At 31.3% G+C, this 22510-nt stretch overlaps 1 protein-coding gene across 6 annotated transcripts; it reads left to right on the plus strand.

Moving 5' to 3' along the window:
- Nucleotides 1–549: 549 nt before the first annotated feature.
- On the plus strand, nucleotides 550–13611 carry LOC110647478 (cysteine--tRNA ligase 2, cytoplasmic). 6 transcript variants are annotated; one of them, XM_021801327.2, is made up of 12 exons: nucleotides 1948–2289; nucleotides 2372–2507; nucleotides 5504–5806; nucleotides 6250–6474; nucleotides 7035–7098; nucleotides 7298–7459; nucleotides 8406–8576; nucleotides 8671–8952; nucleotides 9059–9184; nucleotides 12465–12698; nucleotides 12826–12939; nucleotides 13039–13611. In XM_021801327.2, the coding sequence occupies exons 4-12, from the start codon at nucleotides 6305–6307 to the stop codon at nucleotides 13306–13308; spliced, it is 1593 nt and encodes a 530-aa protein (XP_021657019.1). In that variant the 5' UTR covers nucleotides 1948–2289; nucleotides 2372–2507; nucleotides 5504–5806; nucleotides 6250–6304; the 3' UTR covers nucleotides 13309–13611. The 6 variants fall into 6 exon arrangements, with proteins under 6 accessions (XP_021657024.1, XP_021657018.1, XP_057988243.1 ...); XM_021801332.2 differs by lacking the exons at nucleotides 1948–2289; nucleotides 2372–2507 and adding an exon at nucleotides 550–790 and having other exon boundaries at nucleotides 12829–12939; XM_021801326.2 differs by lacking the exons at nucleotides 1948–2289; nucleotides 2372–2507 and adding an exon at nucleotides 551–790.
- The last annotated feature ends 8899 nt before the right edge of the window (nucleotides 13612–22510 follow it).

A 22510-nucleotide genomic window follows, 5' to 3' on the forward strand; every position in this document is an offset into this window, starting at 1 on the left:
CTTTATCTTGTAATACTAGAACTACCTTTGCAAATACCCCTTCAGCATCCGATAGTGGCCGTCATAGCACTCAAACAGGTCTTCTAGCCATTGTTAGGGATCATACAAGGGACTACAGTGCAATAATGGTTCACTTAATCATTCATATATATATATATATATATACAAGTTTTAAGTATCATTACAATGTCTAAATTGAGGTACCTCATATTTATCCAAAATTTAGGCTAAGTTATGGTTTCTGTCATATTTTATAAACTAAATTATAAATTATTTTTTTTTCTTTTTATTTTTTTATTTTGAATTTAATTTTAATTTTATAAAAATATTTTTATTTATTTTATGAGTGTATATTATATCATATTTTAATTGTTATTTAATGACAAGGTGGAATGTGTAATTTAGGCTTCATTAATGAAATTCTTAATTCTTGGTTTTTAATTGGAAACAGAAAAAGTTAAAGGGCTCAATTGAGTTTTGATCCTAAATTCAAGGGTCAAATTGTACTTTTCCCAGGGAGAAAGGTTCCTACAACTTGGATAAAAATTGGGGGCTGTAGTTCTGTTTCACGATTTTCTCTTACAAACCCTAAGTTCTCCAGTTGCAACCTCGCTTTGAAGCCACCACTGCCGTCTTCCGTCATTGTCGTCGTCTTTTTCTTTCTCCAATTGGAAGCCATTGCTCTCCCTCACTGTTCCCGTCGCTCAGTACTTTGAATCCATCACCGTAACTGTTGTAGTTGAACTGAAAGAGGCGAGGTCGCAAGAAGTCCTAAATTAGTGTGGATGAGGTGACCTTATCAGTTAAAACTTTTCCCTTTTATCCATTTTTTAAATGTTTGTCCTTTAAGGTAATTTTCCATATCTGGGCTGCGATTCTATGCTTTACAATTCTTCTCGATCATTTCCTGGTTAGTCTCTACGTTGTATTTGGTTCATTTTCCTTGTAGCAGAAGTTTGTTGACTTTGTTTGTGCTTAGTCCTGGTTGTATTTTGGCCTTTTGCTTTGCTGTACCTGTTTATTCTCATCATTCTGGATATATTGGTGTGCATTTACTTATTTAAATTCTGGGTCCTTGTTGAATTCTCGTGTATGTTCTGCAAATTCTTTGATGTGTATATACTTTTTGTTTAGTTTCATGGATGATTCCTTCCTCTGTTTGCTATGTACGTTTTCTCTTAAATTAGTTTTCTTGATTGGTAATTGATTAATTTTAATTCATTATAGGTTGTTTTAAGATGTAAACATTTGAGCACCGGATGTATGGAGAGTTTGTAAAAATGTTACTGCAGTTTCTCAACCCTGTGAAAATATTGGTCTTGATACGCCCATTACACGTAGTATTAGTAACCTTCCCACCCAATTGATACCAGCAAAAGCACTTCTTTAGCTACATTAGTAGGTGATAAAGGATAGTTAACATCATCTTTTATACGAATTCATTATTAACTTATCATTGTGTTTATGATGAATTTGATCGTTAATTTGTTAACTATAGTTGTCTAATTTCGGTTATGTAAACATTTCATTTTCTTGAACTAGACATGATGGGTTGTATGAATTTCTTTCATGATTTATTTGATGAATTAGCGTGTGTTATGGTGTGATTGGAATTTATTTAGGGGTTCGGTTGGATACGTTTCCAGCCAAAAAAAAAAAGGATTAACAAATGGGTTTGGGAAGTATGTAGGTAGTAATAATTGGATTTGGGATCCATATAGATAGTATGGATGTTAAGCAGGTTTGGGTAATTCATATTTTGCGGTTGGCTACCCGCTATCATTCCTATTGAAGGGTAATGCCAAGGTGTTGATAACTACCTGGAGAAAGAAAGATTTTAATCATATGATTTGTCTTAATGAGTCAGAGGTCTTTTGTGTTACTTGTCACTTAAAGTGTAAAATGAATCACTTTTGGAAGCAGAGGTTTTTTCTGGTAACGTTCAGCTTGATATGTTGCATCAGATTCAAGGAAACAAGTAGAGAGGAACAAGATTGTGTCTATTTTCAGGCAAAGTTTTTGAAGCTATCACATTTTATTCCAATAAAGCGTTATTATTGGAGCCAGGTTGGCTAGGAAATTTGAGAGCAATTTGCTAATCTGTATCTAGATTAGAATCTCAGTATTAAAGATGGAAAAATAAGCAGAGTAGGAAAACATGGAGAGGAACTGTGTCTGCAACGAATACTGCGAGATTATTCACCGGAGCTGTTAGAGCTGAAAGACTTTTGGAAGGGAAGCTGAGTGACAAGTGCTATGGGAGGCATTGTTGGGGAGCCATTCTAAAGAGTAATCTTACCAGCTTTTTGATGATTTGTCTAGTTAATAATAAATAAGAGTTTGTTTTGATTATGGTGAAGTGGACCACCAGATTATAAATAGGCCATTCTGAAGGGGATGCAACCATGCATACCTGGCAAATGTGGCAGAGGCTGGAAGAGCATGGAAGAGTTTTGCTGATGCTTAATTGGACGCACAGCCATCTAATCCTTGCCTCTGGATAAGTGGTTGCATTTTCCTTCCTTTTCTTTTACTTTCTTTCTTTACTATAATTCTATGTACAATCTAAATCCAGTCGATCTCATTTTTTTAATATCCCAAGTCACTTTGACCAGGCATATGAGTCTACAGAGTACTTGTTGCCACTACACCTGTTGGAAGACAATTTGGGATTGAATTTGAAATTCTAACAAAATAAGTTTAATGTGATTGATGTTACGTAGAGAAGGAGAAAATATAGAAATAAAGAAAGAAATATATAATTGGGCTAGTAGAGCAGATTAGAATTGTGGAGAGAAAGGTTGTAAGGTTTATTGAGTAGTTATTAATTGTTTTGGAGGGAAACTATGAATAGTGACAGCCGGTTGTCGTTAAGAGCAGTTATTAGGGAATTGGAGGGGAATCTGTTATAAAAGGGAGTTGAAAGAATTGTATTAGGCATTCTGAATTCTGATTAATAATATTCTCTATCATCTCTCTAAAATTCTCTTCTCTCTCTCTCTCTTTCTATTCTATTATTTCTTCTATTTTCTTCTTTGGAATATCTACTGTTAGGGCTACTAGCTAACAATTAGCTAGCTAAATTAACCAATACTTGCATCCTATTAAGATATGATAATACGATGTTATGGTTGAGTAGCTATGATCAGGTAGAGCTTAGAACCTGAGATACTGAAAGCTGGAGTGAGTTCCACTTCTGCATTTCAAAGGAATTGGAACTAGTAAAAGCAGGAAAGTAAAAGGCACCCAAATTTATTTTAGATGTGCAATGCATTGGATTTAGGTGAATCTTCTAAAAATCTTGAATTTTTACTCTTGTTTATGCTGCATGCGTTGTTGTATGAAAACCCTTTAATTTTTTTTTAACTGCATGCAAAATAGGGAGAGAATTGCTTGTGTGTTTCAGTGTACTGTGTAAATGAAGAGTAGAATCTCAAAACCACTGTTTAACTTGACTGAGATTGAGTTCTTTTAGGGTCTGTTTAGTTTAGCTATTGGATACAGCTTATAACTGATAGCCGATAGCGGTTGCTGATAGTTAGTTGCCGATATGTCCTAAGCGTTTGATAAAACCATGTCTAGATGTTACATGTAAAATGTCTAATAAGAATATATATATATATATATATGATATTATTTATTTTACTATTGAAATAGACATATAATATTAATTTATTATACGGCATATTAAAAATATAATTATATTTTAAGCATATATAAAAATGAACATTATAATTATTATATTTATAATATTTTATATTTGCTTATTATTTATTATAATTTTAAATAATCTATTGGTAAAAAATTATTTTAAAGTATTGGTAAAAAATTATTTTAAAGACAAAAATTTATAATTAATAAGTTTTTTAAAAGGATAAAATGTTCTAAATAAAAAATAAAATAAAATCAGCTATCAACTGAGAAGAAATAACTCTAATACAAATTGTATTTGATAGGTATCCTATCAATTGCCTATTAGCTATTGGTTCACATGAAATGACTAATAGTTTATTATAAAATATTAATACATATATAATAGTTAAATTTTTTATTAGAAAAAATAAATAAATTCATTTAATTTAAATTAAATAAAATTTTAAATTATTATTATGCAATGCGTAAGTAGATTAACTTTAAACAAATATTAGGAAGGAATAAGGGATGCCATATTAAAGCTTATTTGACATTTTAGTTAGATGGGCATCAAGATCAATTAGTTGTTTATAAAAATAAAAAGATTAAGAGATTCCATCTTAACTGCAGATCCAAGAGTTGGTTGTGAAAGATAAGCCACAACCAACAGAAATATATAATTTTTTTAGGTTATTATTATTAATATGCATTATTGGTGACACATTATTTATCTATTGCTATAAATATTTTTTTTTGTATTTTTGTAAATAATGGATAAATTAATATTATTTTTTATTTATTTAATTTCTTATTTTAGTTAATTATTTCTTATAAAATTTTATATTTAATTAAATTTAAATATAAGTAAAATTAAGAATTTTAAACTTATATGAACTCTACCATTAAAATTTTAAATTTATAAAACTTTAAAATTAATTTAAATAATAAAAATATAATTGTAATTAATTGTAAAAATTAAGAGCAATTTGAGTAAAGCTAATATTCTCTCACCCTTCATACATTTATATATAATATAGATTGCTAGATAATCATTTAAAATAATTTTATTTTATTGGATCAACAAAAAAAAAAAATAGTGACTATTATAACAATTAAAAAAGTATGGACCAATTTTTAAGGCAATGTGTGAATAAATATTAGTAATTTAATAACCTTTTCAATCAATTTAAATGTCACAATAGTGACCCTATTATTTTTTAATATTTTATTGGGCCATAAAAATTATGACCTAACACAATTTATGAACTAAGAATATTAATTTTTAATATTTGTCATATAATCAATTTTAAAAATAAATTATGGGCTATATACTTGTGGCATAAAATTACTTTTATAAATATTTATCTAAACTCACTAAATTAAGTTAAAATTACGATGATATTATGGGCCAATAAAAAATTAAAAATTTTTTGTTAATTAATGTTTTAATTGACCCAATAAAGTAAAAAAATTTAATAAATCAATATTCTAGTAATTTAAAATTTTTTTTATTAACCTAAATAAAAAAGAGTGGATAAACAAAATTTTAAAAAAAATTAATAATTGAAGTCGGGACTAAATTAAAAAATTTTTAAGTAATTAGGTATAGGTGTGCGAATATGATGACAACTAATTGGTCTAATAAAAAATATGTACGCACAAATATATTGACCAACAATTTTTTTTGTTATTAATTGTGAAATATGTTTATGTACATGAAATTATTAGTGTGGGTATGGATTTAATTTAAATTAAATAATTGTTGATTGGCCCAATATTCATCATTCCCTATCTTGATTATTAAACTCATGGATATCGTTTTTCTTCTCTTTCTTCCTTATATTATCATTATAAAAATAATATAAAACAGGACCTAAATTGCCAGAGATGAGCTCTTGATCGTCCATATTTATCTACAATCGTCATATTGGAATATATAAAGGTATCATTCAGAAGGTCTTCCTCATTAGCCAGCCCATTTTACGAGAGAGTCTACGCTTGACTCGTTTTTCTGCCTCCAAACCGTCCCATAGTTGGTGACGACACTGGTCCTCTCTGGCGAGACTTCGGCGACATTCCAATATTGTTTGGGCGACGAACTTGAATGTACAGCAGGCTTAAACAATATTTTCTTCTCTTTCCGGGGAATTGCTGAGAAATTACTTCTGAGCAGGTAAATTCGTGGGCCTCTTCCTATTTTAGCTAGTCTTGTATATCATATCAATATGTGAGCCTTTTAATTCTTGGACATGTTAATGATTTATCAAGTTTATTTTTTATAATTTTTTAATAACATTTTTAAATTAAACTCAATTTATAATAAATATATTTAAAATAATATTTTTTAGTAACATTTTAAACAATAATACTATACAATAATATTTCTTAACATAAAAATTATGTTCACTATTAATCTGAAAATTAAAATGAAAAATAAAAAGTCAAATATAACCGAACCTATTAAACCAGACTGGTTTGAAATACGACGTCAGTCCAAATAAAACCATGGGCCTTCAAGGCTTTCTAATTTTTCGTACCATAGACCAGAGATCACATGGCTATTATGCAATAGCTATTGCTGTTTGCGTGGAGTTAAGGTTTGGGTTTTATTTGCAGATACCTTATCCTTCTTCAATCGACCTTCACAGGAGAGAAAAACAGTGAACTTGATATGGCAAAAGAGTTAGATTTTAAAATATTCAACACAATGACTAAGACAATGGAGGTTTTCAAGCCCTTAGTCCCTGGTAAAGTACGCATGTATGTGTGTGGCGTTACCTCTTATGATTTAAGCCACATCGGTCATGCTCGTGCTGCAGTCATCTTTGACGTCCTTTTCAGGTACGTTTCTATATAAGCAAAAACATACTTTTTGTATATTTGCTATCCTTTAGTTTCATTTTGCGAAGGTTTAGTAGCTAGCAGACTAATACTTGGAATTGTATTGATTATATATTACAATATAGTTGTATAAATAATTAAAGTTGTGGGCTTGATTAAAGTAATTCAAATAACATTTATGTCAATGAAATAAAATTGATTGTTAGTCCAAAGGGATGATGTGAAATTGACAGATTTGGAGATTGATTGCAAATTAACAATATATTTGGTATTAAAGTTTTGACTATGGTTACTCTTTTTGCAAGTTGGAATTGATGTAATCCACTCCTTTCAACTTAGATTGCATGGATTTTGTAGATATAGATAGTGTCATGAGCCTTTGCTGAGTTGTTCCTGCACGACTTTATAGTTTTTTCATTTCTAATGTTGTACTACGAGTATGAAGGTTGGACATTTCTTTTATTAAAATTTTATATATATATATATATTTTTCTTTTTTAAAGATCATTGAGCATTTCTGTTCTTGATGCCATCACATTATTTTTACTGAAATTCTGCAGATATCTACAACACTTAGGTTACGAAGTTACTTATGTGAGAAATTTTACAGATATTGATGACAAGGTAAGAATGTGATTGATCTGATCTCCACTTGAGTACATGGTTTTGAACTTCAATAAGCTTCTTGAAGTCTTCAAATTGATTTGATTTTCAAAATAATTATAACTTGTTGTTAGAGTTTATTAACCAAAAACCTCAAGTTTGCATCTTTCTCTCAATTTGTAAGATGAATAATTGATGAATTTCTCAAATATTTTGGCAGATAATTCGTAGAGCAAATGAGCTTGGTGAGGATCCATTATCTTTAAGCAGCAGATTTTGTGAGGAATATCTCGTTGACATGGACAGTCTGCAGTGCCTCCTTCCTACGCATCAGCCCCGTGTGACTAACCACATGGAACAGATCAAGGACATGATCACACAGGTTTGTTCTTTCTTAACAACTTGATTATAGAGTTTAAATGATTGTCTTTATGCTGGGGAAGAAAGGAAAGATGGTCAAATCCGGTGTACTTTGCTATTAATCAACAAGGATAAGAAAGATCTAAACTTTAAACTATAATTTTTTTTTATCTATTTTCGCCTTTTGTGAATGTGCAAGCCATTTTTTTTCTATGATGTTTCATGTTTTCCAATGCCTGATGGTAATTTATTGCTAGTTGACAAATAATGTTATAAAGATATTACTAAGTTGAGGTGAGTAGCTTGTGCATGGTGATGCATGGTGACCTATTTGATCCGTTGTAATCATTACAGTTGATGTGGGAAATTACAGAACTAGATCAGCTTTAAAGGGGAAACCAAATTTAAAATTATTTAGTTTGAAATATTTAAGTGATTTTTTTTGCTATTATTTAGTTTAAGAACATAGCGGTTTGTATTTAATGCTTGGTGCATAATTGAAATTTTAGTTTTTGTCTTTTCAAATTCCATCAGTCCATCATGTATATTGTAAGTGAGCTTTTGTTTTTCGGATTAAGGCCTAGTGGAAAGAAAATTTTACTTCATTGATAATTACTGAGGGCTCTACTAGTTGTGCTTACCATCTGAGTACCGTTGAGACGTGTGATGAAGTAAATTCTTTGCCTGTTAAGAAACGTTTGATATTTTGAGGGCTTGATGTTGATATTTGGCTTTCAGTTGAATACTGTTGTTTGATTCAATAACCTCTCTAGTCTCTCCTCTGTTGAAAAGAAAAGAAGAAAAACTCTCTTTGAGCCCTCAAATTTGTTGTATAAGTTGGACAGCTTCGTATAGGTTTCAAATTTAATAAATTTTCTTTAATTATTTATTGTACTCATGATTTATTTATTTTTCTTCGTAGTTAAAAAAATGGCAATTTTTATTTATTTACTATTTTTTTTTTGCAGATCATCAACAATGGCTTTGCATATGTTGTTGAAGGAGATGTGTTCTTTGCTGTTGATAAATTCCCAAATTATGGTCAATTGTCTGGGCAGAAACTTGAAAATACTAGAGCTGGTGAACGTGTTGCTGTTGACACAAGAAAACGTAATCCTGCTGATTTTGCATTATGGAAGGTAGAAACTATAAACCCTCTCTAAATTACCTTAAATTTATAGTTCTATTGACACTATTCAATATGAATTGTGAAACATTCATTACTGGTTATAGGCTGCAAAACCCGGTGAGCCAAGTTGGGAGAGCCCATGGGGTCCTGGAAGACCAGGATGGCACATAGAGTGCAGTGCAATGAGTGCTCACTATCTAACCGTCAAGTTTGACATCCATGGTGGTGGAAGTGATTTGGCTTTTCCTCATCATGAAAATGAGATTACACAGAGTGTTGCTGCATGCCAGGAAAGCCGTGTGAGTTATTGGATGCATAATGGGCACGTTACTAATAACAATGAGAAAATGTCCAAGTCCTTGGGAAACTTTTTCACAATCCGTCAGGTAAAATTTGTTATACAAATTATGTTCCTTTTCATTCTTTGTTTCTTAAAGAAACACTATCACCCATGAATAGGTGCCCTAAACTTAACCTGTTCATTTCTTGTAGGTTACTGAACGGTACCATCCACTGGCCTTGAGACACTTTTTGATGAGTGCACACTACCGCTCTCCCCTCAATTACACAGTTTTGCAATTGGAAAGTTCATCAGATGCCATATTTTACATTTATCAGGTTTAAAGCTTTTCCTTATTCTCTAAAGTTTTCATTTAAGAATTTGCCAAACTCTTAGAGAGTGTTTGGTTTGGCTATATGTACTTTTAACTTTTGATTTAAAATATACTTTTAAGTTATAAGTTAATTTAAAAATAAATATTTGAGTGTCAAGTAAAACTATTTAAAAGCTACTTTTAAGTATTTTAAGTGTTTGGTTAATAGGTGTTTAAATGTAATTTAATCTGTTAAAATTACCAAAAAGGGTATGTGATATGAACCTGTGTAACTTCACCTCAAAAATTAGCTCACAAGAGGTGGTTTGTAAACACATATATATAACACCCAAAACCTCCCTGCAGAATCAATTTGAGACGCATTATTCTTGATTCCTTTCTCGTAAAGCAACCACGGTTTTGACTTGTTCATCCTGACCTCTCCTGAATAACGTTAGGAAACCTTTATATATGGCCCACCAACCCATACATTGTGAGACTCTGATACCAAATGATATGAACCTGTCTAACTCCATCTCAAAAGTTAGCTCGCAAGGGGAGGTTTACAAGCCTATATATATATAACACCCAAGACTTCCATATAAAACCGATGTGGGACGCATTATTTATAAACGTTAGGAAACCTTTATATATGGCCCACCAACCCATACATTGTGAGACTCTGATACCAAATGATATGAATCTGTCTAACTTCATCTCAAAAGTTAGCTCACAAGGGGAGGTTTACAAGCCTATATATATATAACACCCAAGACTTCCATGTAAAACCGATGTGGGACGCATTATTTCCGATCCTTTTAGAATGAACATCCTCGTGCAGTAACCGGGGTCATGACTCGTTTATTTCGACTTCTCTCGAAGAACGTCAGGAAACCTTTGCACATGGCCTACTGACCCATATAGAGTGAGGCTCTGATACCTAATTATATGAATTTGCCTCCCTCAACCTCAAAAGTTATCTCACAAGGGGTGATTTGCAAACTCGTATATATAACAACCAAGATCTCTCTGCAGAACTGATGTGGGACGCATCAGTATATGTTATTTTCAAGTAGTTGATAGTTTGTTAAAAGGAGGGTAGTGTTGGTATTCCTAAAAATTTATTAGGATAATAGTCTTTTATTCGATCAAAGATTAGTTTTAGAATAAATAGATAAGCAAAATTAGGGGGCAACAGGCTAGTGTACTCCAGGGAATTGGGGATCAATTGACTTCTTTTTTTTTTCCAAATATTCTTTTGTATTTATTTGTTTACATTTCTCCTCATAAATCTGATTATTGAAATCTCTTTTTGATAAGATTTAAAATTAGTTGAGACGAAAAAAGCATGTTGTGTATTCAAATTTTTATCTACTTTTAAAACTCTGATGTAGCTATTTTAAGTTATGAACTTTACCAACACAAAATGATATAACCATATGTCTGATCAATTGATAAATGTCTGTTTAGTTATATATAGAGATATGTATTTAATAGCATTAATAGTGATATAATTTTTTTTTTTTTTTATAGTTTTCATGGTATTAGATTTCGCAGTGTCTAATTATGAGATATTAATATTATAAGTAGTTTTTTTAATTTATAAGCCAAATCAAACATAATATTTATGATTTTTGATTTATTTTAAGTAATATTTTTAGCGTATAAGTCAAACCAAATATTATTTTACCTATGACTTTATACTTATAAGTAGTTCTGACTAACTTATAAGTCAAACCAATTACTCTCTTAGCCAATCAATGTATAGCACCTGTGTGAAGTATGATCATTTGCAAATGCTTTAAAGATACACGTTTTTGTACAGAAGTGGGGTGTGTTTAAATTCATATGGATATTGAATTTACAAGTGGTTATTTCCTTGAGCTCATGAACTAGAAGTTAGACCTGAACTGATGAGTTAGTTAACTTATCTATTTGGATAATTTTCTTGTTTAGAAAGTACATGATTCTAGAACTTAATTCTTTCAACTTTCTGTTTAATTTTAAAAGATATGTAAATCGCGCCAAAAATGTCATGCATTTACAACGATCTAATTCATTTCATGGGGCCCACTATTGAAATTAAAGCTTGTTTGGTTCACCAAAAACTGATCTAAGAGTGAGAATGAAACGAAAATGATCCCCTTTGTGGGTGTTTTGGAAACTCCTTTTTTCTTTTTTTTTTTTTTCATTTTGATTCTCACAAATTGGGAAACTCGATTTTTGCAATTAAGGGAATTACCATTACCCTTTTCAACTTGGAAATTAAAACAAAGGAATTGGAATAATTATTTTGTTAAAGGCTAAATGGCCAATCTTGCTCATGTACTTATTGAGATGTTTCAATTTTTATATTTTCATATCATTAATTAAAATAAAAATATAAAACATAATATTTTTATATTCAAATAATTAATTAAAAATAAAAATAGAAATTATAATTACAATTATAGTAATTAAAAAATTATAATAACTAAAATCATTATAATGATAAATGTAATAATAATAATAATAATATTAAAATAATCTTATTAATTAAAATAAAAAACTATTATTTTTGTAGTTTCATATAAATAATTAAAATTAAAAATTAAAATTATAATGAATTATACCTAATTAGAATGAAACATGGTAAAAATATAATTTTTACATTTTCATATAATTAATAAAAATAAAAAATTTTGAATATAATTAACTTTAATTACTTAAAGTAAAAAAGATAAAATATATTATTTTTATTTTTACTTGTAATTAAATAAAATTGAAAAATTATAATTATAATTAGTTCAAATTAAAAAATATAAAAAATATTGTTTTTATATTGTCATATAATAATTAAAATTAAAAAGTAAAAATATAAAAAAGGAATTTTAAGTTAATTTTCATTCAAGTACAAAATAAGTTTGATTCCGATTCCGATTCCGCAGCTTATATATGTAAATCAAACACCTTGAAAATGAATTAGACTTCGATTTCCTAGTGAATCAAATACAAATGAAAATTTCCGATTCCGCTCTATTCTAATTTTAGTGTGTGATTCAAATGGGCCCTAAGCATAATGATTTTAATTTTTTATGATTCCAAATAATAAAATCCAATGAATTCTGTTACTCTATATCATTCTAAATGCATGAATTATATTGTAAAATCATTTGAATTGAATTTTTCATGTTTCTATATGTTATGATGCTTTAGTTTCACTGATACAAGCACGCAATGGTTGCATCCACAAGCTTGCATACTCGCAGTTTGATTTCATTTGCATTCATACCCCCGGGAAAATATATTAACTGCTGTGATTGTAGACATTGCAAGATTGTGAGGATGCCTTGTCATTGTTTCAAGATGGAAGCATGAAGGAGGGTGTGGGACTGAATGTCAAGAAGGTTGGAATTTCTGCTGATGCCCAAAAATGCATCAATAAACTACGTGAAGAGTTTGAGACTAAAATGTCAGATGATTTAAGCACCTCGCATATCTTGATTGGTGCTTTCCAAGAAGCCTTGAAGTTCATAAACAGTTCTTTAAGCATGCTCAAGGTACTATTTATGTGCTTCCAACCCATTTAAGATGCCTTTTATCATCTCACCATGCTTTTTTTTGTGCACATCTGGCCGCATATCTCCGATTGGAATAACAAAATCTGGTTTCCTTGATTTTTGCCAGAAGAAACAACAAAAGCAACAACTATCATTGATTCAATCCCTTACTGAAATAGAGAAAGAAGCCAAGTTAGTTCTGAAAATCTTGGGGCTACTTCCCCCTTGCACTTATTCTGAGGTGAGGTTTCCTAATTCTTCCAAAAATGATTTTAAACATTTGATTTTATTTTTTTCTTGGTTGAAAATTTCCAACAAGAGTACCTTTTCAATTGGGCAGGTTTTGCAGCAGCTAAAAGAGAAGGCGTTGAAGAGGGCTGAACTAACAGAGCAGGATGTGCTGGGGCTTATTGAGGAAAGAGCAATGGCAAGGAAAAACAAGGATTTTTCAAGAAGTGATCAGATCAGGGCTGATTTGACTGCAAAAGGCATTGCACTTATGGATGTTGGGAAGGAAACAGTTTGGAGACCATGTGTCCCTGTTGAACCAGAACAAGATGCACCATCTGTTGTAGTAGAACAAAACCCACCACCATCTGTATCAAGTTGATCGATAGCTTTGTTCTGGCCCCAGCCCTGTTATAGAAGAGCAAAACCCCAGTTGCAAAAATGATAACCATAACTGTTTCTACGCTAGTAGAATGAAAAATCAAGAAAATTAGTACGCATTTTTATTTATACCTTTATGTCGTAACATTTGGGAGCTTTCACTTACTTTGTCCTTGTGACGAGGCGATATAGAATTCAACATTTTTTTTTTTTTTTTGTGGTTGCAAAATACACAAATATATGGGCTGGTAACCCATACATTTTTTTGGTCTGGTTTAATGAGCTGCGCAGTTCATTGCCTTCATATGGTGTCATGGTTGTTATTTTGTTTTATTTAATATCTTGACGCTGTTGCAGAAGTTTGCATTGGAGGAATGCAAGTCAAATTCTAGTTCATGTTTGTATTTTGAGCTGCGCCTAGGTTGGTGTTATTTTAGACCTATTTGTAGACGTATTTAGGTAAAGAAATACTTTCGTCTGTAGGAAAATAAAAGCATAAAAATAGGTCCTTTCGTATTGATTAATGAGTTTAATTTTATAGGCCAAATTGGAGGACAAATATTTTACATCAGGAGATGTATAAGCGCAACGTATGCATTAGCTAAACCGGATGGATCAGGCATACTGGGGTCTGAAGATAATGGACACTGGTTAAGATATTGCTCCTAGCTCCAAGTACAAGCCATGGTCAGAGATTTGGAAAAGCTGTAAAATGGTTTGATATTGTTGTTTTGGACAGCCTCTATCAATCATCTCTGACGTGACTGACTTCTCTAAATGTTCTACGTAGTCTCTTTTTCGATTTTTCTAATGTTGGGTTTTTTTGCGGTTAAATTACTACTATTGTTCCATGTAAAAGTGACCGAACGAACTCTGGCCCTCTGCTTCAGGTTGGCAAATCAAGCTCCAATATCCAGCTCATTGACCGGTACGTACCTGTGCTATTAGGCCCACTGGTCTTAGACAATTGTTGCTGTTCACAAAAAAACTGTTGGATTTGGGCCGAATTATCTTAGACCACATTAAAAATATTAGTATTTTTTTTAAGACAACACATGGAAACACAGTATTTTTTCCACGAGGAACCAGAAGGGTGCTCTGATGAAGCTGAGGACCACAATCCAAAAACAGTGCCCCTAATCTAATTAGGACCATTATAAAAATGTCTTTTGGGTTAAAATTGGTCTACCTATAAGCATCAAAGAGTACATTACATGCATGCCTACACATTGAATGCCATAAATTATTTTGTAGGGACTTCTCACATTTCTTTAGGAGAAAGCGGAGGGGGTTGTCCTTGTAAAAGGGTCTTGTCGCTAATTTGCATTGAGGTTGTATGAACAGTCCTAAAATGATAGAAACATGGTATAAAAAAGATAATAGAAGTATTATGTTAATGGGTTCTCTATGTTTTATTTTCTTGGACAAGTATCCTATCCATTATTTTCATATCTTTTACAAGCATATTAAGTTACTGCCAAAGCATCATGTCTGGTCTCATTCCATTTCATTCCTTTCAAGAAAAAAAGGACAACCTTACTAATTTGCAGGGTTACCTATAACATAGAGGCATTGATCCCACCAGTTGGATGTGCAACTTCTTTTTTCTCCTGCTTTCTTTAGCTAAAATTACATTTTTCGTTGTTTCAACACCTAGCTACCTGGATGCATGTGAACATCAAAATGAGTAGAACTTTATGTGTTTGCTACAATATAGCTTCCTTTATTCAAAAAAAGCCTAATACTAATAATAATAATGATGAGCATATTTGATGGATTATTCAAAGTTGATAAGGTAAAAACAAAGCTTTAGGAACAACTTGGTCTTTGAAGCCGTCAAATTTTAACCTTGGAACCAGCTATATGCATGCACGCTTCACTTGCTTTGCTACAAGTCAAATGGTGAGCTAGCTAGCCAGCTTCAATGTACAGTTTGTTTTCTTCTTTCCTTTCTTGACAAAGATTTGCCCCTTCAGCTACTATATCTTGATTCTTGAGATAAGATGTCATCAAAATTTTTATAGTTGACACTTGACAAGATAGGTAACCACCCAATTAACCATAAATAATTTGGTACTCATCAATTGAGTTAAAATCAAGTGAATATAACAAAAGTGCAAAACAAATGAACAGAGATTCAGCATGGATGCAATGATGCAAAATTGCATCATTTCTTTTTGAATTTAACACACCATGAAAGTGGAAGTGGTAATAAGTCTTTTTTGGCTAAGTTCAAATCACAGGCCTTGGGACGTCCCACTGCTGCTATAAGAGACTGAGGGCTACCACCTCCTAGGGATTAAAATATATTATATTTAATTTTTAATAATTTTTAATTAATACTAAAAACATTTTTAATATTAATATAATATATTTGATATGAAACTTTAGAGATAATATGTGAATTTTTAAAGTAATTATAGCTTTTTTAATAAGCAGGTAATTAAAGTTAGAACATCCATTTTTTTTTTTAACCGTCACTCAAGAAAGAAGAAAATCACATGCCATGATCATGCAAGTACCAAGTGGGTCCTGTTCCTTTGTATCTCACCAACTGTATCGATAATTGTATTTTCTTCATGATTTGAGAGAGAGAGAGAGAGAGAGAGAGATGAGCCCAAAGAAAGAGAATTAACAGTCCAATACAGCTCTTTTAATTGTCACGTTTCATGATTTAAAGAAAATGAATTATGTGTGTTTCTTGAGGGCAATGATACAGTTCATTTCCTTTCAGTGTTTCTCAAGAAACGTGATTGACTGGACAAAATATATTATAGGTTAAATGCGAAACTAAATGTCGGAGCACGCATTAAGGTTTTTGTTTTTCAATTGTTTTAATAAAAACGAAAGACGATGATTAAGCAAATCATTTCATATACTTAGCAGAAAACATTGCGCTAATCACACATGAAGAAATTATTAAGTCTAATTTTTTTTCTTTTACAGGAATTAGAGAATAAAGACTGAAATCTGACATATTTCATGAGTCATATCACTTTAGTTACTTGAATTAAGTCAGTTGTGGCAAATTAACTTAAAGTTTCTTAATTAGTTAGTAGTAATAAGAGAGGAAATCTGAAGCTTAATGTGTGAAAACTGTTAATAGAAAGATGAAGTAATCCATTCTTCAAGAAATAACAGTGATTTTTCGGTTCCTACGAATCCATCAAAGCGAAAGAAAAAGACCCAAAGGGGTCAAATATACATATGTGTGGAGTTTATTAAGAGGATTGGTCCAGCGAAAATGAAATGTCACTGTTGCTAATGCAAGTTAAATTTGACTTTATTTAATTAATATGCTCATTTCCACATCATATAGTCAAACTGACAAGACATGGACCAATGATCTAATGACACTTTGCTTAACCCTAAGGGTGCAATTGGTGTCTCCATCTGAAGTTCAACTCCTCGCAAAGGTTCCACATGCTTTTTCTCCCTCTCCTGGGGAGGGCTCCAAGCTCCCTTTGCAAATCTGCCAACTGTGAAGATATGGAATTTTATTTCTTTTTAAAATAAAGCAAGAAACTTTAGAAGAAAATGGTACAAGGACGCCAGGGGGAGATTTAAATGCAGAGGAAGCTAGTGGGGGCCTAACTTATATATGACTGTGATAAGATTGGAATGAGAAGGTATACAATAATCAATAATTGAAGCCGAGGCAAGGGTTTTGTTTTGCAGCTGTGCCTCACTTTTCCATTTTTGAATGTAAATGGTAAAGCTTCTCATGTGGTTCACTCACAAATTAATAATTTTTAGATTTTCATGTGATTCTTTCCTACAATAACCTTGACTAAAACATATAACATGAATTATGTCAAAAATATCATTTTACCTAAATCTTAAATATGTATGCACAAGTTCACATATGTGTTTGAATTTATTTTAAATTAATTTCATTAAGGACCTTTTTAATTCATACACTAAAATTTAAACAAGTATTGAAATCAAACTTGAGTAAAATTAAAAATGAAATAATACATTTTTATTTGTTCGTTTCACTATGAAATTGAAATTAAATACTTTTTAATGTGTTAAATTTGTATATATAAACTGTAGAATCGAAATCAAACTTATTTTGTATTTTGATGAAAATCAAATTTAAAATTATTTTTTTATATTTTTACTTTTTAATTTTACTCATTATAATATGATAATGTGAGATTATAAAATAATAATTTTATATTTTTATTTGAATTAATTATATTTTTTCAATTTTATTTAATTATAAGTAAAAATAAAAATAAAAATAATATATTTTATCTTTTTACTTTAAATATTAAAGTTTATTATATTTAAAATTTTTTATTTTAATTAATTATATGAAAATATAAAAATTATATATTTACTATGTTTCATTGTATAACTAATAATAATTATAATTTTTAATTTTAATTATTTATTTGAAAAATATAAAAATAATAGTTTTATAATTTTAATTATCTTTTTTTTTTAATTTTTGTGTTAGTTAATATTTTAATTATTATTATTATAAATATAATTTTTATTTTTAAATTATTATTTGAAATAAAAAATATTATAATTACTATAGTTATTTTAATTATAATTATTTCATTATTATAATTATTATACTTTTTATTTTTAATTAATTATTTGAAATATAAAAATATAATATTTTTATTTTTATTTTAATTAATAATATGAAAATATAAAAATTGAAACTTCTCAATAAATATATGAATAAGATTGAGCATTTAATTTTTAATAAAATAATCATGTGTTTTCATTCTCAGGTTGAAAAGAGAAATGATAATTCCTTAATTTTGTAAATTAGATTCCTTAATTTATAGAAATGAGAATAAAAAAATGAGTTTACAAACACTTATAAAAAAATCATTTTCATTCATTTTCATTTTGGTGAATCAAATGAAGCCTAAATTAACATTACTTTTTATTTTCCCGAGTCTTGTACATTCATTGAGAAAATGTTGATCATGATGCGTTACACTTCAATTTTCTTTTTATATATTTTTAAATAATTTCATGTATACTAAACTTGAAACCATTTCATGACTATTTCTTTCCTTAAGTTAATTATGCTTTACTTGTTAGGTAAATTATGAAATCTTATTAAAATGATGCACATTGTGATTATAATTTTTTTTAAGTAATAAATTGCATAAGTGAGAATTCAAATTTAAATCTACTAAATAAATTATATATTTTCAACCATTAAATTAAATCAGATAATGTAATTATAATTTAATTAATGTTTTCTTTTGACATGTACTCAGTTGTCCAAAATAAATGTCATAGAATATGCGTAGCAACTTATTTTATAAGTTTGGTCTAAAGGGCTCTTCTCTCTCAGGATTTGACATTTCCGCAATTTTTCGGTGGTATGTGTCCAGTAACTTTAATGACACTGAGGTTTCCAAGTTTGAATAGATTTTCTTGTTACCTTGCATGCTCTGGCAGCTTGACCTCAAGGCTGCCCACCGCTACAAGATAAAGAAGGGGGAAGAATTTGTAGGCTTGTGCTCATCACTAATCATTAAGCAAAGACTACCAAACAATCTTCTATTTAGGGCTTGTAAATTAAAAACGTGAAATTTTCTGAAAAGTGTAAAATAGAATTTTATGCGTATGGAAGTTAGGAGTTCATACTTATAATAAAATTTTCCATTTTCTTATTCTCTGTCATCTTCTCTTTATTAACAAGCCAAAACCAATACCCATTTAAAATAGCTTTGGTATCTATGATTATAACCAAGAGCTTAAAGTTGCCCTGCGTGTGTAAAAACCAAGAGAAACAGAAGAAGAAAAGTATTTGAGGCTTAGAAGAATTGTATATTGATATTTTAAATACAGAGATTACATTGCTTTATATAATATTTCTAAATCCTAAAAATAGCTATAACAGAAAGATAACCAAAAGATCTACAAGATTACAACAAAGATAATAATGCAGAGTATATCGGAACGGTGGTTACGTAGTTTCACTAATACCCTCCCTCAAGCTGATGGTGGAAGAGTTCGGAGCCGAAGCTTGTCACGAAGAAAAAGAAATGGTCCCTTTGCCAATGGCTTTGTAAGAATATCTGCTATCTGATCAGCAGAGCTTATAAAGCGAATAGTAATTGTGCCATTTTGAACTTGTTCTCTAACAAAATGATAGTCAAGGGCCACATGTTTTGTTCTGGAATGAAGAACAGGATTAGACGACAAGTAGACTGCCCCAATATTATCACACCATAATGAAATTGATAACTTATGGCCATAACCAATTTCACATAACAGAACGTAGCCATAAAGCCTCAATTGCGGCATTAGCTAAAGCTTTATATTCACTTCGATTGTGATCGAACGCGATTGGTTGCTTTTAGAGGACCAGAAACTAAATTTTTGCCAAAATAAATCAAATAGCCACGATTGGAGCAGCGATCATCGGACTGACCTCCCAATCACTATCAGAAAAACAATGGAAGTGAAAATCAGCACTAGGTGTTATAAATAACCCATATTTACTTGTTCCCGCAAGTATCGAAGCAATCTCTTAACGACTGCCAATGTAAGGCGTGGGAGAGTGCATGAATTGTGCCAATTTGTTGTGGAGAAAGCAATATCAGTCTCGTCAAAGTCATATCTTGTAAAGCACCGAGGACCTGTCGATAACATGTGGCATCAGACATTTTTTCACCCATCAACTTACTAAGATTCGGAGTTGTCGGCATAGGAGTAGAAAATGGTTTTGCAGCAGCCATATTATGATCACTAAGAATGCCTTCAAGATATTTCTCTTGAGATAACAGTAAACAATCATTAATCAGGCTGACTTGAATGCCCAAAAAATAATGCAAGTCACCCAAGTCCTTCACAGGAAACACAGAACCCAATTGTTGAAGTACGTTCTGTAACTCATTGGAATTGGAACAAGTTAGAATTATGTCGTCCACATAAATCAAAATAAAAAACTTCAAGGAACCACGACATAAATAAAAAAGAGAATTATCAGCTTTGGATTGCTTGAACCCCAATGAGAGAAGAAAGGTAGTTAACCGCATAAACCATTGACGAGGGGCCTGCTTTAACCCATATAAAGACCGTTGAAGCTTACAAACATGATCAGGAAACCACGAATTTGTAAAACCTGTGGGCTGCTCCATATATACCTCGTCATGAAGAAAGCCATGAAGAAAAGCATTGGATATGTCAATCTGTTTAATGGACCAATGTGAAGAAACAGCAAGAGAAAGTATCGTCCGGACCGTTGTAAATTTAATTACCGGAGAAAAAGTTTCTTGGTAATCAATACCACACTGCTGGGAATACCCTTTGGCTACCAAACGAGCCTTGTAACGATCAATGGTTCCATCAGCATGCCGTTTAATTCGAAAAATCCACCGATTGCCAATAACATTCTTGTTCAATGGTCGGGGAACCAAAGACCAAGTCTGATTTTGAGTAAGAGCAGAAAGCTCATCCTGCATCGCTACCCTCCATTCTGCATATGGTATAGCTTGTTTAACTGTGTTAGGTTCAGTCACTAAATAGTTTGGTTTTGTGTTGATGACATAGGCAAATTTCTTTGGTTTTGGGTTGGGTCGTAGGAGCATAGGATGTGTTCTAATTGGCTGAGTTACTGGTGGTGTGACGGGTTCAGTAGTAACAAGAGGTATAAGACTTAGGCCGACATTAGTGGGTGAAGTGTCAACTGGTAATTGGGCTTGAGGAGTCCGGGTAAGAATTGGAGATGATGGCAAGGTGGGTGCATGTGGGTGAGAGGTTGGAGTTATGATTTGTGAAGGGGAAGATAAAGGTGAAGAAACATTACCTGAAGAGGATCTTGATGCCAAGACTTGTGAAGGAAGTGCAGCACTAGTAATATTAAGCCATGGTTCTTGAATAGGACGTGGAACAGGAATGGAAGAAGATAAATCGGCATATGGAAAAATAGTCTCATGAAGTTTGACATGCCTAGCTAAATAGACTCTATTATTTTTAACATCAAGACAACGAAAAGCACAATGATTAGGACTTAAGCCTAGATTGACACATTGAGCGAGCGAAAGAAAATTTATTTTTATTATAGGGACGCAACAAAGGAAATATAGCACAACCAAAAGGTTTAAAAACTGAATATTTTGGATTCTGAAGATGTAACATTTGATATGGTGATTTTTGTTGAATGACATGGCTAGGAAGAACATTGATTAACATAGCACTTTGCTCTAAAGCAAAATTCCAAAAACGTTTGGGCAAGTTGGCATGAGCCAAAAGAGTAAGAGTAGTATCAACCAAATGCCGAATTTTCCGTTCTGCAATACCGTTTTGCTCATGGGTATAAGGACAAGCAATGCGATGAATAATACCATTAGAGGTGAAGTATTTATTCAATTTTTGATACTCACCACCCCAATCAGAATGAAAAGCACGAATTTTGGTATTAAATTGACGAATAACCATTTGCTCAAATTGAAGAAAGGTATTATAAACATCACTCTTATTTTTCAAGAAATAAACCCATGTGAAACGTGTATAATCATCAACAAATAGAACAAAATAAGAATGACCATGAAAGGATTTAACAGGGGCAGGACCCCAAACATCCGAATGTATTATTTGAAATGGAGAAGAACTTTTATGTTCCACAGAAACCAAAGGAATACGAGAAAGTTTCCCTAACAAACAACTAGAACAAGGCTTTAAATTACTTGAAGAACTAGAAAGTAAATTTGATTTAACTAAAGCAGATAACTTGTCACGATTCGGATGACCTAAACGGACATGCCAATCATCCATGGTGGGTCTTTATGCTGATCATGGCTTGTTTTGAAAATCTTAATGCATACACTCCATCTTCACTGGGTCCTTGCATCAGTACCTTCCTCGTGCGTTGGTCCTTCACAGCAAAAAAAGTAGGCCAAAACTCAAAAAAACAGGAATTATCATTGGTAAATTTTTGAACAGATAGTAAAGGTTTAATAATTTGAGGAACATGAAGGACATTAAACAAACGAAAGGAACCAGATGCAGAAGGAAGAGTTGCGTTACCAGTATGAGCAATCTGTAAACCATTACCATTACCTACTTGCAGATTATCATTGCCATTATAATCACTATATGTGCTCAGTGATTGCAAATCTGGAGTAATATGATAATTAGCAGCAGTGTCTGGATACCATGTTTGCGGTTGCTGCGGTAGAAGAGATGGAGCCGCAACATAATTTGCACGAGGATTAAAA

This window comes from Hevea brasiliensis, chromosome 13, assembly GCF_030052815.1.
Source record: "Hevea brasiliensis isolate MT/VB/25A 57/8 chromosome 13, ASM3005281v1, whole genome shotgun sequence".
In the NCBI taxonomy this organism is placed as follows: Eukaryota; Viridiplantae; Streptophyta; class Magnoliopsida; order Malpighiales; family Euphorbiaceae; genus Hevea; species Hevea brasiliensis.